Source organism: Acanthochromis polyacanthus, chromosome 18, assembly GCF_021347895.1.
Source record: "Acanthochromis polyacanthus isolate Apoly-LR-REF ecotype Palm Island chromosome 18, KAUST_Apoly_ChrSc, whole genome shotgun sequence".
NCBI classification, from domain to species: domain Eukaryota; kingdom Metazoa; phylum Chordata; class Actinopteri; family Pomacentridae; genus Acanthochromis; species Acanthochromis polyacanthus.
This window is the reverse complement of record NC_067130.1, coordinates 9760063-9787812: the sequence shown is the minus strand read 5'-3', so window position 1 is coordinate 9787812 and position 27750 is coordinate 9760063. Positions and strand designations below refer to the sequence as shown.

The 27750-nt window shown below is 40.5% G+C and overlaps 1 protein-coding gene across 2 annotated transcripts in view; it reads right to left on the bottom strand.

Annotated features, from left to right (window-relative positions):
* pappaa (pregnancy-associated plasma protein A, pappalysin 1a) overlaps nt 1–27750 on the bottom strand; it is a 94753-nt gene that overhangs the window by 54446 nt on the left and 12557 nt on the right. For both annotated transcript variants that reach the window (XM_051938697.1, XM_022212004.2), the window contains exons 3-10: nt 23569–23714; nt 22967–23260; nt 22423–22615; nt 22046–22167; nt 13648–14149; nt 8247–8375; nt 8013–8104; nt 4607–4803 (exon numbers count right to left, since the gene is read on the bottom strand). In XM_051938697.1, coding sequence (XP_051794657.1) covers nt 4607–4803; nt 8013–8104; nt 8247–8375; nt 13648–14149; nt 22046–22167; nt 22423–22615; nt 22967–23260; nt 23569–23714 — 1675 coding nt within the window. The remainder of the gene's footprint in view (nt 1–4606; nt 4804–8012; nt 8105–8246; nt 8376–13647; nt 14150–22045; nt 22168–22422; nt 22616–22966; nt 23261–23568; nt 23715–27750) is intronic.

The following is a 27750-nucleotide window of genomic DNA, read 5'->3' as shown; positions in this document are numbered from 1 at the left end:
ATGGCACATATTGTGGGATGAATGCTAGTGGTTAACCAGACACTAACTCCAGCAGAGAACTTTACTGTTATTTTGGCTTTGTGTCGTGGTAATGACATTGTCTCTGGAGTGTGGTTGAGTGAGATCAAAATGTTACCCTGTGTGCCAAGTCCCGAAGAACAAATGACTGCTGCCCCTCTTATTGCTGATCCAGTCAGACACAGGAATCTTGCTGTACTCTTTTATTATTATGATCCTTGTAACTTCACTTAAAGACTGAATGCATTGACAATCAGTGTGTTGTAACCATATTGTAGCTTAGGTACTGGCAGGGTCACTGAAGCTTATTTATGCACGGTCACTCAATGCTCTCAACAGTTGTTTCTTGTGAAGAAATATTATGTCGCTGCAGGCCACTTTAATACCTCAGCAACTTCGCACAGAAAGAAACAGAAATCATTCCAAGCTCTTACAAACAGAGTGGGGTCATAACAACTTACATTTACAACATGTATGTGCTTAAGTGGTTTATTTCAGTAATTTGTACTTATTGGAATAGTTTAAGGCCATTTCCTTTCCCTCTTACTTGAGTATACTATCAGAGGAAAATCATTTCTTTCATTTTCTTACTTCTGTTCATTAATCATTTTATGCAATTATGTAAAGATATTGTGGTCTGTTGATCCCTGGTATATTGCAATTCTCTGCTGACGTACAACTACACCCCCACATAACTGTTTACAGTTCAGTCCCACGCTGATAAGACAAAAGATCCTTGGCATCACGTTTTTTGTTGTTTTTGCATTGATGGAATGGACAAGATAAAAAAAAAAAAAAAGAAAATAGCTGTCTGAGGGGATAAGAAAGAAAATTACTGCCAAGCATGTTCAAAGTAAAGGCTGCAAGACCTTCTCTGAGTGGTTTAATGCTCCTCTGACCACAGTTGCTAATGATATTAAGACATTTAAGGACCGCGGGACCGTAGCCATCCTCGCTGGATGTAACTGCAAGAGGAAAATGGACTGAACAGAAGGATAGTTCAAATGGTGCAAAAAGAACCAAAGAAAACTTCAAAGCAAGTACAAGTTGACCTCCAAGATCATTGCACGCCATGCGTCATGAAAGCTGGCTCAGGAAGATCTCAGGTAATAAAGAAGAACATAAAACAAAAACTGAAGAGAATTTCCTTAAATGTATATTCACAAGAAACAATGTGTGTGGGAGAGTTTCCATTAGACAAATGAAAAGAATTACAGCTTTTTCGATTCCCCATTAATTGTGTTCACAGAAGAAATAAAGAGTAACTTAGCACCATCCCTACTGTGAAACTTGAAAGAAGCTCAGTGGTGTATGCGGTTGCTTTCCTCCGTTTCCCACAGGGTGCCGTTAACCTGTGCAGGTCACAACTAAATCAAGGGATTATCACGGGTCATGGCTTCTCCAACAGGATAATCACCCACATAATTATCTAAAAGCACTCAAGAGCAGTTGAAAAGAAAAAAAACTGACCTTTGGGAAGTGGTCGACTATGAGTCCTGATTTCTATCTGTTGAACAGAAGATTGTGGGTCAAACTGCCTCCTAAGAAGTGCCGAAATCTCATTAGGAGCTACAAAAGTGCTCATTTGCAATGATTGCAAATATAGCTAAAGAAAATATTTGATAAAGGGTTCCATTTGTTCTGTTGATGCCATTTTCATTGGCTTTATTATTTAAATTAATCTACATCAAAAATCTGAAACAGTAAGTCGGTTCTGTTGAATATGGAATAGAGAACAGTGGATGCCAAATACTTCTGATACTTTCGACTTACTTTAATATGTTCTACTTTTCGTTTTTAAAGGGGAAGGGTACCAATAATTGGCCATGTGTTGTCCAGATACAACAAGATGACCTCAGACTTGAGTTCAAAACCATTTTTCAAGTAAATGGAAAGTTCACATGAAGTAATGGATTAAGTTTGTCTCGCTTGAGTACAGAAAATAAGCTTTGCACCTCGGCAGTAGTCATCATTTCTCAAACCTCACGACTTTAATATTGATGACAGCCACCTCAAAGCTGCAAAACAATTGGAACAACAACCCCAACAGCTTTTAAACTCCCTATCAAAGGCAATACATAAGACTGTTTCAGCATATGTGGACATTTGGCAGACAAAAAGTACAAGAGGTCCTCAATAAAGACTGCAGATCAACAGTATACCATCATAAGTAAGTCTGCTGCTCAGAGGCCTCTTTGGATTTCGTGGGTGTTATCACACTGAATGCCTACAGATCTTTCACATCCCTTTCCATCAACAAATACTCAGTCACCCAGGCAAATTTCAAACACCATGAACTGAGAAAACTAAAGCAAAGAACTCTTGATAGGGAACAAGATCCAGATGCCTGAAGAATGACCTTTAATTGGGCACTCTGGCAGATTCCTGGTTGGCATCAAGGGCAATTGTCAGTGAAAGCAACAGTTTAAAATGCCAAATTCCTGATCACCACCAAAAGTTCCTTCCAAATATGCAAGCATTGTTTTGCTACTGATCAGCCACTTTGGTGTTTCACATGTTGTCCTAAAGTGGTTAGATTCAAACTGGATCCTTGGACGAAGACAAACTTACCGCCTGGTCTTCATCTCAACAACTAGTCCTTACATGCTTTGTCTGTGGCATGAGCTTCCAGTAGAGTCGCCACAGCCACATGCATGCAATTGCACAACTGCTTATGAGAATAGCTTGGAAGACGGCTTCAACTGAGTTATCTTAGTTTTCCGAGCAACTCTCATGAGCGTGCAAGTGTGCACGATCCTGTGTTCACAACTGTGTGTGCAATTGTGTGCGAACACAGATGCAGGGTTTGTGTGTGTCTATGTGCTTGAAACTGCAAGGACACAGTATAATCAAAGTTAATTTGGAGCTGAAGAGATGGCACTGATGTGGCCGTAGTGCATGTAAGTGGAGTGGGAAAATAAAAGTCAGTGATTACATCAATGTGCACTGATGCTGGTGAGAGAAATGGGCTCTGAGGACATTTTTTTTGATGCAACAGTGTACTTACAAGTGTTTCTACTCACAATTTACTGGATAGATGACTGAGTGTGTGAGAATGCAGGGGGGAGGCAGAGAGAGATAGCAACAAGACCGTTGTGTTTTGTCAACCTGTGCTTGCATATTTTCCACACGTCCATAGGCACTTGTGTTTCAGTGGCCTTGTAATGAGGTGATCTCATCACATATGACCCTTAGGGAACAGTGTGTTCTCCACAATAAAAGAGCTTTTTGTATGAGCAACGTGTCCTTCACAGCAGAAATCCTTTCTTTATGGTTATGTGGACATGTTCCACTGTGTCTCATTCCTCTCAGAAAATAAAACATCTGCAGTGTTGTTTAGTTGGAGCACTTTCCCTTCTTTGTTTAAACAGAAGTGGAACCATATAAATATCAAACGCAGTAAATGGTGTCGGTTAATTTGCTACCTTTGTGTTAGAAAGGCACCGGACTGCTCAACAACTGCTAAGGAATAACTAGTTCAATGGCCTTGTAAAATGCATCATCAGCAGTGGGAACAAGTTCTACCAACAACACACACTTCCCACATCACACACACCTAAGAAGAGGGAGCACTGTCAGTGTAGAGGTGTTAAGTATTACAGTTTCAACACAAAGCCTCTACTTTGTTGGCTTAAAATATTCATTCATAAAAGCAGTACATTTAATGAGTCCAACTTAAGCAAGATAATGCAGGATTTTTGTTTTAATATTTGGTTGGAACAAAAAATACCTTGAAATCCAGTGAATAAAAATGAATTGAAATAATAAATAGGGTTTTAAAAGAGATAGTATACGTCAACAACATGTCTTAGCTTTCACCATCCATATTAGGGAGAGGGGATTAAATAGGATTGAGGCTAATGCACTTCTATGTGTCCTGCTTTGTGTGTGTGTGCAGGGACTTGTATTACTCGTGTTGTGGGAACATAAATCTGTATCCACAGCCATGTTGTGCAAACCCAATTCACTTTGACAGACAAAAAGTCTCCATGATGTTAATCATTTAATTTTAGTTGGAAGACTAGACTTAGGTAAGGGTTCGAGCTAGGCTAAGCTATGTTTCTAGGAAATTAATCTAAATCAATGTGATGTCCTCTGGAGCGATTCAACATGACTGTGTGCATGTCTGTGTGTCTCACCCTAATGTTTTGGGCAGTCAGCCCCTTTCTGTGTTGCAACAGGAGCAAATCAATGTGTCCACTGGGCTTAGGTGGAATCAATGGCTTCTTCTGTTGTCTTCCATAAGCATTATTTAAATGAGAGCAGCAAACTTCTGCACTCACCCTGGAGGGGATCTAATTAAAGGTCCCAATCTTACTTAACTGGCAAACCAGCAAAGGAAGCCACTTTGCTGGTGTCACACAGGAACCGAGGCTTCTTTCACAAATCAATAATGTGTCAAACAATCATCCCAAATCATCACAACAGGGAAGACTATTCTGATTAAGGTAAGACAGAAATACATGACTGTGCACTTGATTGATGATTGTTTGATAAGATACTGGAAATCCTGTCTACATTTCAAGCATATTTTGCTCTTTAAATTAATGTCAACTCAGTGGCTAGAACAAACCATGCATGGGCTTACCTTGGTAACTGCAGGGTATCCAGCAGCGACCTCTCCAGAGCAGTAGGGCTTTTCTTCGTGGGAAACTTCAACAGTGGAAGCCCACTGGTCTAGGAAACCACTGGGGGTGTAGAGGCCACAGTCTCTCACACCCGTTTCTCGTTCAAAGTCCTCACACACCCCATCACCATCGTAGTAGTAGCACATGCTTGGCTCCTCTGCAATTGAAAAGAAGTTGCAACTTCAAAGAAGGTATGATCTGTATAGTAAAAGTGACGTTAAGTCAAAAATACGATGACTGTTTTGTGGCGTGTTGGCGACATTCTACCACCACCAACTCTCCCTTGTCCAGCATGTTTCTCACTTGTATGAAGCCATACAGTTAGGTTTTCGCACGTTCAAGTCTTTGGAACTCAGTCCTACTCTCTCATCCTGTTTTATGGTTATCCTTTGAGATACCATTTCAAATCTTATTTCCAGTATTTTGGAAGGTGAAGAAGAAGAGAACCAGATGCATGCAGTAGACGAAAGGTGAAAGAAGGACGATAAAATCTTGTATGTGTCAAGATATATATAAATGGAGATGACAGAATATGTTAAGGTCAGGAAGACAGAAACGACACAAAGGAGAAAAAAACAGAATGAAAGTGAGAGTGTGATAAAACGAGAGTAAGACAGACAAACACAGAGGAGGAACGGTGGGGGCAGACAAAGTCAAGGGGTAAAGAAAGATACAGCAGTATTTTTTCCAGACATCCCACCCGGAGTAAAGGTCTGGAACTGAAGGAATAGAGGGGAGCGGAGAGCAGGGAGGTAGCCTGGGCCTCATTGGTCTCAGCTCTCAGCTAAAGCAGCGTCAGCCGGTGGGGTTCCAGTTAGGGGGAAAGGCGGCATTCTGTGCCAAGTTGGCCGGGGCCTCCTCCTCGAAATTCCAGCCATCCCCAGCACGGCCAAAAGCTCAAGTCAGTTCTGTGCTCTGGCAATGGTAAAACGAGGGGCTACTGAGGGGGCATATAGAATAGGCTCCCGCCACTCACTCAGCAGGAACAGAGGCAAGGAAGAAGGGAAGAACTGAGACTGAGAGAAGAAGGAAGTTCAAAAAAAAGTGGCTTGTGAAAGGTGCAGGAATAACAGTTAGAATGTGAGCTGATGGGAGAGGAAGAGCAAAGGGATGAAAAAAAGGCGAGAAAGTTAGCATTTGCCACAGTCGTTGAAATTGGACAGGGACAGAATAAAGAGATAGCGAAAAAAGTGAGGAGGTGATTGAGTGCATGAGCAAAAAGAACTGAGTTGGAGGAAGAAAAGGAGTGAGGAGATGAACAAAGATAGAAAGAGACAGATAATAAATGTGCTAAGACTGAGAAGCCTGTTTTGCTTTTCTTCAGCACAGCACAGCACCCAAGTTATATTTGTGTCAAACAGGGAAAAGAGAGACATCTGACCTGAAACCTATCACTTTTTAGCAATAGTGGGGCATGTGAATATGCCTATAGAACATCAGATTGCATTTGCTTTATGCTTTATCTGCACCTGTGTTTATCATGGCTCTGAGCCCTATTGAGACACAGTCACTGGGATTGTAACACCAGGTGGGGTCATGTGAAAGGAACTTGCACATTTCATCAGTTCCAGATATAAATCGGCTCAATCGTGTGAATAGCCTATTAAATCTCATCCAGATTGTAACACCATAGACCTGTTGTATACTTAGTGTCAATTCTCCATCCAACTCTCTCTTTCACCATCCAACACACTGACAAGCAGGCACTCTCTCGCACATACAGACAGATGGACAGAAGGTCCCGTCATTATAGTGTCAGATTTCTGTGCAAAACTTCAGCTATGTCAGACAGTGTCGGACGGACGCGCACACACACACACACACGCAAACGCACACACACTTACACACATCCCAGAGCACTGCAGTTGGTGGAAAAACAGCACAGCCAATTTTGCAGTCATCCAGCAATCTGACAGGGATTAAGTGGCCACTTCACATTGGCTCACACATGTGTGTCCATGCATGCATGTACTTTACATGCACGAACACACACAATCACAACAGGGGAGCGAAATGATTGTCGGCCAGCGGGAGACGGGACAGGAAACCATTTATCTATTCATAAAATAAAACAATGTACAGTAGGAGATACCATTCACTCAGCTATGTAAAATAAGATTATGTTCACCCTTTTAAAAGTAACGATTTCCAGATTTTTTTATACAACAGGCCAAAGTGATTATGATACCTCCTGATATTTTATTCCTTCGAGAAAGGCATGGAGTACTTGAAGTACACCCAGATGTCAACTCAGTTCAAGAGTGTCTCATTGAGAAATCTGCACAAACTCCTTTTGATGAAATAATATTGAAAAAACTGTTTCAGCAAACTCCAAACAGGCAACGCTACCATTGTACAGAAAAGCAGAAAACTGTTCAGTATGGAACAATTGGACAGATCTTACTTTTTGGCATTTTTGGCAAGTAAAATATGTTTAGAAACTTGTCAGTTAATGCTAATAAAATAGTCAACATAGTGAATGCACACATTGCACCAAACGTCTTCATTTTTAGTAAGTATTCTTCCCTAAAAAACACATAAAAGACTGTGAATTTATAGTGACACTACACAAGTGACGCCTTGCTATGTATTGAATATAATTGTTAAGTCACGGCCACTAATATGTAATACAACAACTATGTTTGCTCTGATAGAGCTGATCTGTTTGAGAAGTCATAGTATACCCATATTGGGATAAATATTGGTAGGTTTCCACTGCAAGAACGTGGAACAGGTGCAAAGTGACATGAACATTTACAAATGTCCTTTTAAGCCTTTTTGTTTCTATTGCAGTGTAGGATCTGACAGCTTCAACCGTGATGTAAATTTCAAGCACACCAAAACAACCACAAATAGTAGATACTGGACGTAACAGTGGAGGGTGTGTTGGAGGGTTTGTTAAGTTAGCTGATAGATTGGCATAATTTTGTTTATGGTGATGTTAACCAAGAGGATTGCTACTCAACAAGAACATCAAAAATGGTGCTATTTGTTTGCTCGCAATCTAATCAATCAGTGTTGTCTACTCATAGTGTAACCAGTTAGCATCGAGCCCCCACGCAGCAGTATTTTTCATGACTGGTAGTTACTTTTTTCTCCACCTAAAATAGCCCTGAAATAAGTTCTACAGAGCGGTTCTTGCAATTGGAGCACACACAAAGTTTGAGCTGCTTAAAAACAGGCCGATATTTCTGAAACAGCTTTAAAAACTGGTGTATGTTGGTCAAAGTTGCAGTAGAGACACGGGTTAGGGTTAGGATCTAGTTTACGTTCACAGAGTTAATTTTCCTTCACAAGAACTGAGAGAAATCAACCAGCGATTGTGATCATTTTAACTTTGAGAATACCTTTGTCCATATAACTTACCAACACAGTTGAAGAAGGGCTCTTTCTTGCACTGACTGGAACAGCCATCCCCATTCACAGAGTTCATGTCATCACATTCCTCTCCTTTGGAGCTGCAACAGCAGGAGGCAGTACTTAGAAAGCATGGACCCACTGAACTGACAGGTGTTAAAGGAAGCACAGTGAAAATGCTCTGTTGCACATCTGTATGGATTAATGTATTTATTTAAATGCTTGTGTGCATGTGGCTGTTACCTCTGGATGCGTCCGTCCCCACAGTAAGGCGCCCCAAGTTCATGCACGAGTGGTGGAGAAGGCTCACTCTCACTCCGGGTGGAGATTGTTTGTACCTGGTAGGTATACACAACATGTGGTACCACATCCCTACAAGGGGAGGGACAGAAACAACGGTAAATATACATTTAATTCAAATGTAAAGGCTTGAAGAAATTTCAAACATAAAGAAAGGAGAAAGTAAGTACAAGAGACTCAGACCAGGCCTGAAGAGAATGGGTCGATAGGATTGTTGCTCTGTTTGCTGGCGAGTGTCTGAGTGTTCTTTTAGTCTTATACCACTAGCCAACACAAATAACAACATCTGCCTCAGTGCACACTTCTTCCACACATCTACCTCTATCTCTATCTGGTCAACCGCCGACAGGGCTGCGTTTACCCACTTTGGGGTCCAGCTCTGTTTTGTTTCCTTATCATAGCGATTCAAGGAACCATCGTGATGAACACACAATGGAGAGGAGAAATATTGGGGGGCTACTCACTTTGTCGGTGTAAGTCGCCATGATGGTTTCTTGAGTCACCATGATAAGGAAGTCTGAAAAAAAAGTCTGAAAGGAAAAGAAACATAAATGAGAAAATCAAAACCATAAACTAAAAAAAAGAAAGAATCAAAGCTATAAATGAGAAACCAAAACCATAGGCAAAGCAACAAAACTAAAGGAAAGAAAACAGGGAAACAACAGAAGTGCAAGCGAGGGTGCTTTAATGAAGTGAATTATCTTGGTTTTATCATATAGATTGTTACTTTGTCTTTATTGTTTGCCTTTACATGTTACTTATGTTACAATCAAGCTGTATTCTAGCCTTGTTTTAATCATTGGTTAAAAAAAAAATCACCAATCAATTGAATAACACACATTGTGGATCATTAAAGACTCATCAAGAAGTCTTCATGGCAAGTAGAAACTTACAGTTGAGGCAAAAATTGGCTGTTTTATGAATTCCAATTCATTATAATGTCATGTTAGCGAGTTTTAACAGGATGTGGAACAAAGAACGTGGTTAAAGGATCATGTAAAGGCAAGCAAAGGGAAGTTCTGAAAACAAACTATAAAAACAAAATGACTGGTTTCACATAAGCACTCTCATTTGCAACTGTATTGTTTATAGTTGTCTTTCCGTTTTGACCATTTTTTCTTTGCTTATAGTTTTGGTTTCTCGTTTCTAGTTTTGATTTGTCGCTTATGGTTATGGTTTCTCATTCATGGTTCTCCTTTTTGGCTTTCAGAGTTTTGGGTCCCATGTGTGCACTTATATTACTCATGTTGTGGGGTCATAAATCTGTTTACCCAGGCACATTGTGGGAACTTGACTTCCTTTTGGGGACAAAAAGTAAGTCGCTCAAACATAAATCATTAAAGTTTGGGGCGAAGACTTGGTTTAATGTTACGGTAACTTTAGGGTTCGGGAACGTCTCAAGCAAATGAATGTAAGTCAATGTAATGTGCTTTGAAGTGATGGAAATACGTCAGATTGTGTGCGTGTCTGTAATAAATTCTGCTGTATAAATGTCTTTTGTTTTATTGTTTGTGTGTTTTTGTGAATGCTATAATTACATGCATTAACTCTTGTCTGAAGATTGCCCTACCACAGTTTCATTTGACTGCCATGTGTTGCTATGACGAGAGCTGCAAGCAGGTGATTCATTTGTTCGATTGCAATGGGGATTCCATTAAAGTTTATTATTATTAATGGATGACATTGATTTTTAAAAAATTATTTCAAAAATATCTTCGATGTTATGTGATATTGTAGGCATTAGTCGGAAGGACTGTAAAAGATTTGTTCTGGCTCTTTCATAACTTGAAAGATAATATGTGTGTAATTGCCTTTACATTGCATTGATTGATTAAATATAGATCAAAGAGTATCAGTAAGAGAAAATACACAGTTTAAATGTTCCAAAAATACCTGCAGGCACAAGGCCCCGTAATATGCCTTTCAAGGGTATTTTGATAGTACCAGGTGATTACACATAGAAGCATGTGCGGGTGTACAGTATGTGCCTGCTACAGAGTGCAAGAAGACCATTAGTGTGTATTTGTGTTCATCTGTGTGTGCTCCTGCCTTCACCGATGTGTGCGCTTGGCTTATGTGTGAGCATGCATATGGATGTGTTTCCATTCTGTAGCTCTTTGTTGTTCTTGGCTGAAAGATCCCAGATGAGAAAAACAGATAAATATAAGGAAGTTTAGAAAAAATCTAGATTGAGCCTGAAAGATCAACAAACACAGCAATACTTCGTTTGGCAGCTGACATGCATTTGAGGTTTTACTGCCATTAAATTTACACCTACAGTGTGTCTAACGAACTGAAGCTGCATGCTTAGAATGATAAGAGATACTTCAAGAGACAGGAGATCTTTCATGAACCGTGATCCGTTATCTGATGGTTTGCATCCACGTCTCTATTCCCCTCATGCGTCTGCTAGCTGCTCAGAGTGCAGCTACTGGTTATAATTTTTATCTTTACACAAAAAAAGGAGGCTGCAATCGTCACCACTGCACTTTCTGCCCAATACTCTTTTGGAACAAGTAAGTAAAATCAATTGTGAAAATCACAGTTGAGAAGGAATGAAAATTGACACTAAAGGTTACAGTGCCAATTAAAATATATTTTTGGCATTACTGGCCTTGCAACTGACCACACATTTTTGGATAGTCTTTTCTGGAAGGCATTCATGTGGTGCATTAATTTGTACATTCAAAACGTCATAGAAATAGTTGTGCAAAGCATGGACATGAGAGATCCAACCCTTGCTTACTTTCCTAAACCATTTCGTTAAGTGGCTGTAAACACCGGGTTGTCAGTTTTAGAAAGTTACAAAACCGAAGGACCCAACAGCTCCTCCAATTCCAGCAGCAGAACAGTGAGGCGTGTCCACAGTTTTAAATTTTAAAACTTATAGCTTATGTCACATTTCTGCCTACTGTCAACACTAATCCAACATTCTGAGATGGCTATAACTGAGACTTTTGGAAAAGCTGTTGACCTCATTTTAGTTTGAAAACTCCAGGATTACAGAAACACAGACCTTTTTTTTGGAAACAATGACTTTCTGATTGGGTGTTAACTGTCACTATGTATCATTCCGTGATTCATCACCCTCCAAGCATGTGAGTGTTTTCTGGAAGGAAAATCAAGACCCCAGCCTCGACTACCAGTGATTAACTCAACAGTAATAACTAATTTCAGGTGTTGCCGACTTTGTTGTTTTTTTTTAATCTAAGTAACAAATCCCTTGCTCCATGTTTACAGCAGAACCTGCATTCCCCATTGCTAGTAGGAAAAAAGTATATTTTTTGATACAGCGCTAAGCTGTTTGCTGCCATTTTAAAATGCAATGTGGATGTAGCCTGAGAGTAGAATTTGTTTCTATTTATCCATTTGACTGGAACTACTAACGGGGGTAACGTTGATGACTACAGAGTTGATTCACATCCAGCAACAAAGTTTGAAATATGAAAAAATAAACAACAAAATCTTAAATATCCTTTTTGAAAAGAGGCAGTAAGGAAGACTAAGCTCCTGTCAGCAGAGTACCTAAAAGGGATGGATGGGGCATGTATAATGTGGAAGAGTTGTGCAGAACCAGGATAGACTCCGATTACTGGGGTTGCACAGTAGCCCCCAGCCTTGCAATGATTTACCCCGAACAAGTCCAACCTCCCACCCTGCATCTCCTCTTCACCCTTCTTATTCTCCACCATAATTTACCCTGTCATGCTGACCTCCCAGCCGTTAGCCATTTCAAACAAACCGCCACCTATGGATGGAGCCAAAAGAGCCAAGATGTCAGCCGTTCCTCTTGTTCAGTTTGCCCCGGCTCAGATGAAGGCCAGTGGCCTGATGGTGGGAGATCAATCATTCTCCCCCTCCTCCTCCTCCTCCATCCCACCCCATGAAAACCTACAGCAAGAAGAAGTAACTTTCTGTGTGGTCAACAAAAGCTTTTCAGCAGCTGGACCCCAGCGATCAAACGGAGCACTTTGCATTGGATTTGTGACAAGCCAAAACATCTGGGTGAACTTTACTCATCGCCATGTCAAAGGCTATGTTTGTTGTGAAATCATGAGTGTGACGAGACATTATTTCAACCAGAGGGTATAATGGCTCATCAAACTCACATCACGTTACATGTTTGACAAATTTCTGACTTGGTGGACTTATCTTTTTCTTATTTCTTGAGGAGTGACACAGTGGTACCATGCAGGATCCAGAGCAGAGTAATCCACAATACACACTGTTCAACAGAAAGCAATACCCCTATATCAGTATATGTTATGTATGTTTATATTTATTCTGCTTATTTTTTTTAGTTGGATGAGTTAAAAGTTTTGATACAGAACTTCTCTGACCATCTAGCACAGACAAGATCCCACATGCTCTCACAACAGAAAATAGACAGCCATTGCCACTGACCACTACCACTGGAATGCAACCACAGCTAGTGAAATATACCACAGCAGTAAAACTACCTACAGTACATCAATAATCACTGAAGTGTGCCAAAACCTCCGAATAAATACATCCCTACTGCAGGCAGCCTTCCACAGATACTGCCATTCAACCTGGAAGTCATGTACGGACACTTTATGGAACTTAGATGTCATCGCTTCATCTTGCATAACATGCATACTCACCCTTTCGCCTCTTATCAAGCACTTTCCTTCTCATGTGAACCGCACTGACAGCACAAAAGTGAGATGGCATAACATGCAGCAGTGCCATGTATAGCACAGTTTTATCAAGTCAGCAAATTCCATGAAAGCAAAGCACTAAGCTCTCACCACAGTGTGCAGATAATACCTCCAGCAAGCCATCTATCTGCCCTTGCTTCATGGAACATGGGAAAAAACAGATGTGGGCAACAATTGACCTGTGACTTAGGAAACAAATGTTGGGCAACAGATTTGAAACTGCAGAAGCAGCAGTGGCTTGCTTGCAGTCCTGGGGGTATTGAAAAGGATATCTGGTATTTCAAGAACATGTTTTTGTGGATAGCTTCCACAGATAAATAAACACCTTCTACTGGCATGTCTAAAGCCCTAATTAAGTCACACCAAAGCAGGAAGTTAAATGGTGACCGCTCAGCAATTCTCAACTTCTAACAGAAAGCACTTTGTGCAACAACAGCTGGTCTGATGTATGGTTGTCATTCTTCACTGGGAAGAAATGGCCAGGCTTTCCAAAACCTTGACAAAGCCCCGACATTTATTTTATATGCTGTTCAGGTATTTCTCAACTCATGAATGTCAGGCAGAACATACTGAGTTTTATGCACGGTGCTGACACAGTCACAGAGTGCTGACTGATGCAGAAGTTTGTTGAAACAAAAATATTCACCTACCAGATCACTCACCTGTCTGTGTATCGACGGGTAGGTTCAATTAGCATCAGACCATGTGGTGCATGGGTGAAGGGTGGTTGGCGCAACAGGCGATAGCGTAGTGGTTGGCAGTGCCTGCAAAGTATGCAGTCTGGCTTGGATGCCAAGAGAGTGGCGTCAATCTCCAGGTGTTGCTCCATGGTGTAAAACTGGACCCCGTACACCTCCTCCTCTATGTCCAGCTTCAGAGTCAGCGGGGTGTCACAGAAAACATTACTGGGGCCCAGTGAAATGTTGTTCCCACTGACAGTCAGCAGCAAGATGTTGTGGATTGCTGGCAGCGCTGTTTCTTCAGGACTAAAGAAGGTCACCCACACGGTCAAGGAATCAGGCACCAGCGGGTAGGCGAACTCTAGCTGAAGCATGCAGCCCTGGAGCGGGCACTCCGACAGGCCAACAACGCCTTGCTCGATCATTGCGTTGGGGCTCCAGGTGCGCACACTTGGCTCACACGCCTGCTCCACATCTGGAGGGCCTATGCAAAAACATTTCAAAAAGGACAGTGTGACACACACAACACGCAAACAACACGGAGACTTCAAATAACCCACAGACACAACATAGTGTCTGACATTACTTACACAAACATGAGTGATTATTACATTACATAAAGATGTTTAATGGGGAATACAAACATAGGGCACAATGATACTAGCATTCTGATTCATTTAAAGAGCCAGAATGAGGTAAAATGATCTTTTAAAGTAAAATTTTAAAGCCAACGGCATTTTTATTTTTAACAGATAAAGAGTATGCATCAATGAAAGTGTATCTGCAGCTCTTGCAACATCAAGGCTGAGGTGAAACTGAGAGTTCATTGTGAGTCCATCTGCAGAGGAAAGGCAGAGCTGAGGTGTGTACCTTCTGAGAGGGGCCCTGTGCAGGGTTCTCACTTCAGCACAGTCATTACAACCTCTAACAGCCACACTCCCGCCATATTTGGAGTCCACACACAGCTAACTCGCATTATCCCAAGTGACGTACACTAACATTCATCAAGCACTTTTAGAAGCCAGCAAGCGGCAGACACTATGTTCTCCCTCGATTTCCTTTTGTGCATTTCCAAGCTGGCAACCAACGAAGCCATTTGCTAACCTCATTTCTGGGCACCGTGCAAAATTCCAGTGTTTAATCAAGTGAGGACTGAATATGGTTTCCAAGCCACATTATCTCAACACATTTATTATTGTACTGTAAGTGTGTGTGTGGCCAGCGTGGAGGTGAATTAAAGAAAAGAGAGAGTCCGAGAAAAAGAAAAGAGGGGGAGGAGAAAGAGGAGGTGTGGGTGGGTGTGTGTGTGTGTGTGTGTGTGTGTGTGTGTGTGTGTGTGTGTGTGTGTGTGTGTGTGTGTGTGTGTGTGTGTGTAGGAGGCTGGAAGAGAATGAACTTAGGTACTCCAAGAGCTTGGCTTTGCTCGGCTCATGTACTCCTGGCTTTCTGGGTACATTTTCATTGAGTTTGCAAGGAAAGGAGCTGTAGCCACTGAAAATATTTTGTAATGTCAGCTGTTATGATGGGCCCCACTCCTGCTCTGGCGCTGTTGCTAATGTGGTTGGAGATTTAAGAGGAGACAGAGGAGGGATGTCATCCATTGTGTAACTTAAGGCAATGTAAACTGTATTTCAATCATGCAAAGACGTATCTGTGATTGGCAGTACAATCTGTACCAGCAAGGGGTTTGAAATTGACAATAATTTCAGTCTAATAATTGCTGATTTTGCACACACAAAGCGGCCAACTGCAACGGTCATCATGATTTACAATGAAAAATAGAAACTATGCTTAATATGTCAGTTCTCCAATCTTCTCAACAGAACACAGGACTGCCAAAAATGCATATCATTTGCTCACAATTACATAAATAGCCCCGTTGAAAATGTTTCACCCAAACATCCCGTATAGAGATGGGTGGAAGCGTCTAGGTGACTCAATCGTCTAGAATTGGGTTTGTATACGAGTCTTTCACTCTCTGTTAATTAGCTAATTCCATCTGGTATTAGCCTATTAACAAAAACACCTATTCTGGAAGAAATTCTTGAAAAGCAGTGGTGATAACTGTAGTGTATTTGGCACTAATTTCCATTTGAGTGTTTTGTGTTCCCGAGGTTTCTCTGTGTCACGTGATTGTTGGAATTGTGCTACTGTTGAGGTCAGGATGTTACAACTGAACTTTAGAAAATTAGGTGGCCCAAAAATCTCTCAGTCTCCTGACTGTTGTCCAAGATAAAGATGAAATTTAATGATTTTCTATTTGGCAAATGACTGCAGAGTAATGGTTATGTGTAGCAAACACTTCCAATGACCTGCAACTACGGCCGAGTTGGTGCACAACCGAGCACTGTTTCTCAGTGGCTTGGGATCTGAATTTCTCTCTTCTAGAGGCCAAAAATTAATAGATGCAGCATAAAAAATAAGTACAGAAAAACACACTAACCATCAACAGTAGAACTGTTTACTTGGCAGGGATTAAAGTACTTTGTCCCAAGAGGTGGTTAGGGGGCTATCAAACAAAAATAGCCCTCCATTTAAGAAAATGCATGGGACCGCACTGGTTGCGGTCATGCTGTGTAAGGTACCAATAAAAAGATAAACGACAATACAGAAAGTCGTGTTGGAGTAATCAATGTGTCTAAAATCAGATGCCAAAACATTGTGTAATGGTTTGCAAGACTCACGGACTGAATTTAACAACACTGGGAAGATTTTATGACAGAAATGTATCTAATGTGCTCAGTCAAAATTGCTTGACTGTAGAAATTTACCAATCAAAATAAAAAGCCAGAGAACTCTACATTTTTTTTCCTCAGGACTTATATTATCGGTTACAAGGAAACAGTTGAACATTAACTCCCACTACTAATCGATTTGAGACTGTCATGCTTTGCATGGCTCATTTTTTCTGCCACATTTCAACTCAATCAGTTCATAAAGCCAGGGAATTCCATAATCTGCAACAGTTTGAGTCAGTTTAGCTTCATCCTTTTAAACGCACATGTTAAAATACTGATATGCTGCTCTTCTTAAGGTAGGACAATCGATGCTTGGTTTATCTTATAGAAATTAGCTAAAAATGAAATTTGGTGATGTATAACTCCACGAATGGATGCTGGTGCCTGTCTACTATCAAGTCCTAATCCTTCTGCTCTGGAGACTCATACTGATCCACAAAAAGTCCAGAGAGCGGGATGAATAAACAGACAGGGATATGTCGGGGCATGCATGCTTTATGCTTTCTAAGAAGTGTCTGGTTCTGGCTCTCACTATCGATGACTCACTGTCACACACTGTTACACACTTCCTCACTTCGAAGGCAGACATCAACCCCCTCCAGCCCTCGTGCCCTGACATACTCACAAACAGAGAGACACTTCGCAGACACACTTTATAAAGGCGGCAGACACTCTACAGGTTGGGAATCAATGAGACATCACGTTGCATTCAGACCATTATTTAAAATTATTATTTAATATATGTGGAGCGGATGATACAGGTGTTACTACCATATATTTTTATGACTGAAGGAGGAACACAAAACAAGGGAAATGAAGCAGAAATCTCCAGGTGATAAATGTTTAAGATACATGTTTCTTGATTATTTTTGCAATTATTTTGGCCTAAATAGCAAGTTTTCCAAATAAAAACTTAACAGATTTTAATAAATAGCATTGTGTTTGTCTCTCTGTCAGTTACTGTTCATTAGGGGTGAAAATATTATAGCGAAATAAATATTCAGCCATTGATTTGCGATTTTGCTAAATGCGGCCAATGTACTCTGCTTGATCTTGGCAGGAAGGACGACAACGTCTCATCCTTGAATCACTTGTTTTGCATTTGTGTTCAATATTGCCAATCGTGTGACCGCAATGAAAGACGGCGAGTGATAAATTAAACTCACTGATGCCATCAAAGTGTCAAGAAATACGACCAACATCAACAACACTGCTCTCTTCAGTCCTTTTTTTTTGTCCCATACTGCTTGTCCAAAATTATAGGACTGAGAGTGTGCAATTGCCAAAATATTAGATATTGGATTATGTAAGTACAAATTAACTTCTAGGAGCAGAATGAAAGAGTCAAATAAATGTCACTATGACAGTTAAAAACACTGAATTAACTTTGGCATCTTCGCTGCAGTGAAAAGGGTTTTTGGTTGACCACTAAAGCTCACTAAGATTCGCTCAGTTTAAATTTTGTTTCACACATTATGTAACAGTTAAGAACAAAGTGTGTGTTTTTTGTTCTTATTGGGTGGGCATTCTTGTTTGGATCAGGGACCTGGAACATGATGTGAAATTAGCAGTCTGTTCTCAAATTATGCCAGGGAGACAAACCTTCCATGGCTTCACATGAGCACGGCTTGACACAATATTTCTTGTACTGAGGCTTCTAATATCTTGCACCTATACAGGCAGAGACTCCCATGTTTGCTTATGAGTAAATGTGCAGATACATACAGGCAAGAAAACATTGCATTTGTGCCCCAGATTGCACAACGCACACGAGAATCCCTGCTTTGCAAAACCACCTCTACATGCATGAGACATATACATCCTGGATCTTTTCCCTTCCATCCATGCACACTGCTGTCATTAACAACATGCAATTCTCTTGAGTATCTTGGGTGGTTTTGACCCCACCCAGTCTCTCTTACCCCCTCCCAGAATCCATATCTATGTGTGTTTTACCCTTTGTTTTCATTATTGCTTTTTTTACTCAAGCCATATTTCTCCAGGGCATAGAGTAGTAAAGATTAATCAGATGTACTCCAGCTCTCTGTGACCGCACTAGTGTTTTGCAGTCGGGAACTGTGAGGAGACAGTCCTTAGATAACAGGTGCCATCATGCATGAATGCATGTAGACACACATGCAAGTCATACCTGCATTGGCTATGCTAACATGCTCTTGTTTTCAATATAAGAAAATCGTGCCAATAGCTAATTTCCCAATACTTTAGTAAGCAGTATCTTAGAGTCAGCAGTTTGCCAGAATGTCTAATGGAAGTTGGACACGTATGAACCATCGCAGTAAAACAGCAGCTGTCATATCCAGTGTATCCAGTGAGAAGCTGGCCCGCGCGGAGTTAACAGAGAATGAGGAGCTGCCACAAACAGGGAGCCATTCCAAGAGGGAAAATAGAGTACAGTTTACACACACAGGATATTAGACAAGTCCAGACTTGCCTCTGGTACACACACTATAGTCAGTGCAAAGGCAAGCTCCAGTGACTTCAGGACCTATAGAGCATCCAAACAGCAGTGCTATAAATTGCAACTGTTTTCCATATTAGTAGTAGTGTTATGGTTATTACTGGGAGTAAAACATTGTTTTTATTTCCTACTTGTTTTCTATTTATGTTCACCAGGTAATATCCTATCAATGAGTTTCAGAGTCATATATGCAGGTTTGGTGCATTAATTGATTTTTGACGACTTCTTATTGTGCTGACAAATTAAGGGCAAAAATGTTCCGACGCATCCACTGATGCTCCAAAACGTGCTGGAGGTCTGCCCCCACAGGACAGGAAATATACACGGATCAGTCAAACCACTAAAATCAATGACAGGTAATGAATATAATGTTGATCATTTCACCACAATGCAATGTTCTGCTGGGAAACCTTGAATCTTGACATTCATGTGGATGTTATTTTGACATTTACATCCAACCAAACATTGTTTCATAAACACACACTTGCCTACAGCAATGGCACTCCCCAAAAGCAGGACAATGCACCCCACCACACTACCAAAACTGCACATGGATGGCTTGACGAATACAACAAAGAGCCAAAAGCACTGACCTGGCCTCCAGACCCAGACCAGATTCCATTTCAATCAAGCATCTGGGGGATCAAACCGGATGAACGGAGGCCCAAAAGATCTGCTGCCAGACATCATATGACCCTCACGAGGTTGCATGTCCATTAAACCGATGAACTATTTTGGTGACACAAAGGGGACCTACACATGACTCACTGGTGTACATCCCTGGATAACAGAGATATCAAATAACTTGGAAGCCATTACTATTGAGCCAAATATGCAAATATCTAGTAGGAGGCAACAATATTGCAGAAAACATCATTACTGACAGAATATGTCATACTTGTTTTTGGATCTTATTCTTCTTCTTCTTTTCCTTTCGGCTTTTCCCTTCAGGGGTCACCACAGTGAATCAATTGCCTCCATCCAACCCTGTCTGCTGCATCCTCTTCTCTCACACCAACTACTTTCATGTCCTCTTTAACCACATCCATAAACCTCCTCTTTGGTTTTCCTCTAGGCCTCCTGCCTGGCAGTGGGAAACTCAGCATCCTTCTACCAATATATTCACTCTCTCTCCTCTGGACATGTCCGAACCATCTCAGTCTGGCCTCTCTGACTTTATCTCCAAAGCCTCTAACATGTGCTGTCCCTCTGATGTACTCATTCCTGATCCTATCCATCCTTGTATGTTAGTAGGAAATGGCACGCACTGTACACAGACAGATGCTAACACTGTTAGCACAGTTTGATTATGTATTTTTATTTTTTCATGACAGATGGTATTTGTGTGAAACTGGGCATTCCTGTGATTATGTATAGTGGTATTAAAATTCAGCTCATATTTGACTAATTCAGCTCAACATTTTCATTTTACTGTTGCAATTACCAGTGCTATTCACAATGACAGCAGTGGTGACATCACTTATTTTGTTCAAATAGGGATTTTGGGGCAGAAATATCGAAAAAAAATTGGTTCTGATTTCTTTTGTCACACATTCAGTATTAAACATGCTTTATGTGACAGAAACTATAGATACATACAGATATATTCAACTGTACAAACATGTAAATTAATAGTGGTAGATACAAGTGTACCATGCCAATATGACATTCCCAAGCAAATAAAGGACCGACTTAATTAATCTTAATGCAGCTTGGAGTTGTTGACAGATTTAGTTGCTCTGATATATGAAGAAAGATGATTTCACACGGCAAGGGCCAAAACACTGAAAGCCCTGTCAACCTCTTAAATTTAAAGGAGGAATAATGGATGGATGGTAGACCTTGGTCACACAAGCTACACGACCTTACAGAGACATGAGGCCTCCATGGTTGAGTTATGGATTCTGAAGGTTGACTGTGGCTTATTATGCATAAGTTTACGAGAATCCAGTGAAAGGACGCATGACCTGCAATGAATTCAAAGTATTGCTTTCTCCTTTGAATGGCATTTCAGTCTCTTTGCTATTTGTTGTAGCTGTTTCTCCAACTGCTAACTTTGGTACTGTGGTGCCATATCTCTTGACTGCTCCTACAGCGGAGACGGGAGGAGCCACCCTGTATTTCGTAGGAGTGTTTTATGCATTAACATAGGCTAGCAAATTATCTCTTGAAAGTAAAACTGAGCTTTTGTGGCTGATAAACTTTACCACACACATTGTCAATGGACAGGGATGAACGTTCGCCAAACAGCATTAAGATCACCAACAGTCAATAATGGGACTTGCATTTTGAGCAATAATCCTGCTTGGTAACACAGCTAGCACCTACCTTATCTATTTAAAGAGAGTGTCTGTTGCTTTCATTTAGCGAATGGTAACCAGTGCAGCCATATAGCCCTAATTTGCACACAAGAAAATGCCCTCAATACAGGTGCTAAACAGATCTGAACAGCGGGAGACACTGCCTCACCAGAGATATTTATCTGAACATAACTCTGCAAGGAATGGTTTCATTGCATCTGTAGTGCAACTGCATTTGAGCTTAACATCTTTAATACAATGTTGATGACCTTATATGGTTGCATTAGCAAGGGCAAGATCAGAGAAGAAAGAGAAAATTACCTTTTTTTTCCCAAAATGTGGCTAATTTTAGCATTTATTGTAATAAACCCCCCCTTATCTGTATTTTAAAAATGGGGAATTACAGCTAAGACGTGATCTTTAACCTTGGTTTCGGGCCTGAGCCCTCATCTGAGAATCGTGGCACCATACTGCACCATCCATTGGGAAGCGACCTCTTTGATCCTTCCACATTGTCCCACGGTCCAAATGTCATGAATCCAGTGAGTCATATGCATGTTTTGGGGTTGAGTCAGTCACCACATTTTTTGTATGATGGAGTATTGACTCAGAAAACCAACAAAAGTCAAAACTCAAGATCAAGTTATCATACTGTATACTGTAAATGTGGTTTTGTTTTTATATAACATTTGTTTTTAGTTGAAAGAACTCATTGTAATCAAGAAAGCAAATATAGATTGACATTCAGTAGGAAAGTAAAGTTAAACACGGTATAAATAAGCGTTCAACTTGCACTACCCTTGATTGGCAGTATGCAATGCAATTAAAACGAACAACTAAAAGTATCAAGTATTGCACTGTACCTTCAGCCTCTCGTGGAGACCAGTGTCCAGAAGGAGCACACGGTCGTGGAGAAGAAGAGTTGGAGGCGTACTGCAGCAGAACTCTCCCCTCAGTGCATTTATCACACACTGATCCCACTTCTCTAGGAAACCAACAGGCAGGCACAGCAACCAACTTAGATACAGACCAGATATATACAGTAAACAGTAAAGACAGATTTAATAGAGGTTTTAGATGCTGCTTTCGACATACTCATTTGCATTCAGATATTTCACGCTATTAAGAACTCATTTCAAGTTAAATTCAGCATCGGCATATTAAGCTGCACAATAATTAACCTTTATCAACTTCTCAAAAGCAAGCATCTGATTGGCAGCCGATCTATAGTTCATTTCACCTGTCATAAAAGTGTCCAGAAATCGGTGGAAACCATTCCAGCGTGATGGAGTTGTGGTGCTGCTCGACCACTTGGGGTGACATCGGCACCGGAGGAGGTTTGGAGGCAGGTTGCCAGGTCTGGTAGATGAGGTCCAGGTAGCAGTGCATCCTAGCCACCTGGTTCAGTGTGAAAGAGTCTGTGCATGCATCGTCTGCAGGTAAAAAAAAAGGTCATCGGACAGAGTGAGAAGAAGATTTTGGATTCATCGGTGAACAGGAAAAGAAAGAAAAGATTAAAACAAAACAAGCCACCTATTAATATTTATCAGTTTGTTTGTTTTTTTCACTAAAGCAGCTCAAGAAAAATATCTGACTTCAGATTCTGGTGTGTTTTCCGATGCTTTTTCCCTGCAAAATTCCACACCTGTCTCAGTATGAACCCAGACTCAACACATTCCTGAATGGGGATCTCTGTGTGTCAGTTTTTGCACGTGAGAAGTATGGCTGTGAAGTATCACCCAGGTAAAGAAGCAAAAAAAACACACATGCAAGCCCCGTCTTACCTGCATAACTCATGTAGTTGTTAAACGGCGTGTGTGTGAAATGCCGACAGCCACAGGTTTCATTGCCTGGCTCGGGATCGCTGCAGCCTTTGTATTTGGGAGTGGGGTTGGTGTCCGCGCACAGATCTCCGGTCTCCATCGAGGGCTCAGTTTCCAAGCACGCATCATTACATGACTCAATCTCCGATATACCTCGAAAGACGTGGTAAAGGCCGAGGCTGTGGCCAATCTCATGCACCATTGTGTCAGTGTGACCAAATGTACCATAGAAAGAGGGATTTAGCACAATTCCACCTGAAAAAATACAGACAAGGAAGTCACTCGTGTACCTGATGGAAACACTCAAGTGAATGTTCAACAAAACCCAAATGCCTGCTCCTAATGTAGTGTAAAGTAATTGTGGAACTGGAGGAAGATTCCTTCAATGCTTCTTCCCTGCTGGAGCTGTTATGAAGACAGAAACTGCTTGGGGTTGGAAGTGTAATTACTCAAAATCAACAATCCCAGCTGCCAAAGCCAGGATGTGTGCATGTACTTAAGTGCGTGCATGTGAGTGTGCACACATGTATGCATGTATGTATGTATGTGTTTTTGTCTTCTACCCAAATGTGTGAGGGCCTCTTTGTCCCAGGGCCAAGTGGCAACCCCCGCCAGATCTTCATCAGAGGAATTGGCAAAGAAGACATTCAGGTGAGTCGAGCCATCCAAATGCAGAACCTCTTTGAGCTCTTTCACATCCAAATAGGCTCTGGAAAATAAAACAAGAGAAAATGAGCATTTCACATTAAGATAATAGCTCTGTAATGAAGATAGCCTCTTCCGAGTGAATTCACAATTCGCCGAGGCAAAGTTTTTTAAATAACAAAGCAGCGTTTCCGGCCAAAAAGAGCTCATGTCGTGTTATCATTCAGGAAAACAGAGCTCAGAATTAGGTCCCTGTTGAATTGAAATATTTCTTTAAAGTGTACTGGCAATTGTAATGGCATTTAAACAAAAAGAATGAAGTTTCAAGAAGAATGAATGACCCTGCGATGTTGAAACCCGTTTGGCGCTTTAAGCAGCGTGTTCAAATTAATAAAGACTTCTCTCCTCCCTCTGGTCAAAAGTGTCTGAAGAATGTTTTCGTTTCTGTGAGCAGAATAAAGGCAGACTTGACTGCAAACTATCTTGTAGTTTGACAATTCCAACTACTTGCATAACAACATAATAATGTTTTACTTTCTTTTAAGTCATTTTCTGTTAATTTTGCTCACTTTTTAATGGGCGTTTATCAAGCTGGTATCAATTTGAATCAATCACATAATTTCTTCTCATTCCAGTGAGTGTTAGTGGAGTTCAGGCTCACTTACACTTGTGTAATAGAAGGAAGATTAAAGACCGTGTTGATTTCGTTGTCTAGGAAGTGCAATAAACAGTACAAGAACCCCAAATATGCAACAATGGCCATTTAGCTCTGTTTGAAGTTTAATTGAATTTTCTGCTAAAAACCCAAGCAGCAATGTTTTTGTGTGCATGATGATGTTTGATGTTTAATGTTGGAAGACTGTGAATTTAGCAATAACCAGCAAACATTCAATGAAAGGTATCACAGGGAGTCACATGCACCAAACACATGCTAATGGGAGTAAATCAACTTCACCACAGAAGCAAATGTAATCTAATATTTTCAGACACCCTAATAATTGTCATGATGTTTTTCCATGCTCATAGAAGAAAAAAAAACAATACTTTTTAAAACGTTTTCTGAATGAAGTGTGCCTTATACACACACGGTATTTGATATTACATATTTTAAATCTTCTCATTAGCTTTAAATATATTGAATAATTTATCATCCCATATAATAGGAAGAGTTAATGTAAACATACTGTATGAGTCCCTGCAGCAAAACATCTCTTTTTGCATCTACAGCCAAATGTGTTGAGCATTTATTTCCTGAAAGCACCTCACATGGGCCCAACTCATTCAAGTCAGCCTGAGACTTCAATTAATCGTTCAGGTATTCTGGTGTCTTCCTATCCATGATATAATGTTTTGTCTCGGGCCTTGGGAGTACTAACGGCAGCACTAATGACTGCAATCACTCAACACAATGAGATATCTTTCCAGCAGTGAAACTGTCATTCATTTTATGAACACATCAAACACACTTTTCTCTGTTTGAGCCTGGCTGGTGGTCCTGGCAAACAGCATCAACAAGCTCTGCTCTGTCATCTCTTGGAAGACTCGGTAATCTGTTGCATATGCCGAAATGATAGTTTATTCTTTTCCTTTGGCTTTATAAGTCTTTGGAAATAGATACTCGATGGATACAGAAACAGGAGTTTATCAGAAACAAAACATGACATCGGACTTTATTGTCGCAAACTAGATCTTCTTCGGATGTTTTGACCTAGTTTGTGTGACCCACTTGCCCGCCTTATATTTTGTACTCATATTTTGCATGTCCTCATAAGATTAAATGCAGTGAGGCTAAAATAACATGACTTTACAGCAACTGACTCTATACAGGGAGGGTTTCCTCCAGTGCAGCAGTACAGCCAAATGTGGAATAATACACTTTGATCTCTCACTGGAACAAATAAACTTCATGCTGCTGGCAGAGTTTTGTGAATGGTAGTCCATGTCTTATCATCTACACATACCTAAGTGAGTGTTTAATAATGGAATAAACAGACTTCTGTTTCCATGTGGTGACCTGGAAGAAAGGGTTTAGGTAAGGCAGATTGCTCAGACCTAAATATAAATGGCGGAAAGCAACTGATGGAGATGAATCATGTATTGCATCAACATTTTCTACTGGTAAGGTAACAGTATGACGAAGAAGGAAAGATAGGAAGTTGGAGGGTTGGCAGTGGCACGACTTCACAACAGGACTTTCACTCTGGAGACTGGGGTTAATGTTTCAAATGGGACCATTATTTTTACAGTTCGTTTCATTTTTTTTGTTCAAAATTTCACAATGTCAACTACCTGTAAGAAGCTTGGTTAGGTTTACGCACCAAATTTATTTGCTTAAATTTAGGAAAACATCATGACTTGGATTAAAATACAACCCTATCACTTGTTTAAAGCCTCTCCTTCATTTTCAAGGTTACCATGGTGACAACTCCTGCCCTATCCAGTATGGCTGCCTGAGAAGGAGCAACAGTTGGAAATCAACACAGTAAATGGAAAAGACATATTGACTAGAAAGTATATGCGATGCGTGACAAACAAATATAATCTGGGGGCAAAAAAAACGTAATTTCGTCGTATGGGAATGTCATTTTTGGGAGACAACTTTATATCACATAGTACATATGTGGAAAACTGAAAAAAAAAATGTGCAGTGCTCTCATCGCAGTTTGTGAATTTTATTAATTTAACTCAAATGATCATGTGCAAGACTCTTTGTTTCACTTTCCACTTCCAATTTTTCAGACATACATACAATTCAACGTTGTGCTATCTCATTTTGTAAGAGTACATGTCATTCTTTGTTTCACATTCACATCGCTTTTGTCCCACTTAAATGAACTCAGGTAAATATAAAGATAAAAGGAATAGTTTCAAAGACTCATAGCTTTGTGTGTGAAGTACAAAATCCTGGAGGTGTGCTATTTATATTTACTCCCCCACTCAATGGAGCACTTGAAATAAGGTACATTTACACTATGTTCTGAAATGCTGTGAAGTTAGAAGGTGGTGTAGAGTTCCATTAGAGAAAGACACTTGTTTTGATTTTCTTTGCGAGCAGGCTACACTTAGTGGTTATTATTGATAGCGTAGGTTCACACAGGTTATATTTCACTACTGTTCTTATGTCATTTAACTTATTTGTGAAGAACACAATTTATGAATAATGACCCTGAGATGACGTAAAAGCAGAGAGGGTCAGACTTTACATGTTGTTGATTTCAGCTGTGGAGTATTGAGTTGCCATAAGACTGACTGTGTGAGTGTTTCAACTGTGTTTTCAGCATTCAGCCAATTTCTCTTTATAGATCATTGCATGAGATAAACTGTAATTGTTGTTTTGTTTTTTTATTAAGCCAATTATATTTTTAGCTCATTAGAACATTTTATATGTGTGTCTAGACTCAAAAGTTGAGCTACATTATTAGAACTCCAGAATCTACTCATGCATTTTTAAAATTTATTAAACCAGCCCTTAAAATGTGGCCAGCTGCACCCATGTGGACTTTTTATTCTCCCTTTTTGGTTAATAGTTCTTGTGCTGTGTGTTTAAAAAGCAAGTGTCTGTGTGAAATATTAAAATATAAAGCCAAGCTCTCTGCTAGTGTAGGTTCGATGTAGCCTAAAGGAAGCAATTTAAAAGTCAGTAACGCTGGTGTTTGGCAGTGGTTTGAAAGAATTTTGACCAGTGAGATAATTTATCCCAACATTACTAAGGTCACCACCAATGCACATATTATGTTTCATAACATCTCCAACAACTTTTGTTGGACAACTCCGCCTCTGACTCAAATCGCGAGTTAGATAAGGAGCTGCTTTAGTGAAGATTCCGCGTTCCCTCAAAAACAGACGTTTTGAATAAAGGGTTCAGTGTAGTACATGCTTTCCTCAAGCCTATGCAAAAGTAACAGAGGGCACTCTCTGAGGCCAGGTCTAAAGAGAGAGACAGAGAGAGAGAGAGAGAGAGAGAGAGAGAGAGAGAGAGAGAGAGAGAGAGAGAGAGAGAGAGAGAGAGAGACAGAGAGAGAGAGAGAGAGAGAGAGAGAGAGAGAGAGAGAGAGAGAACAGATGATATAAGGTCGCTCTTCCTAATAATTTCAGGAATT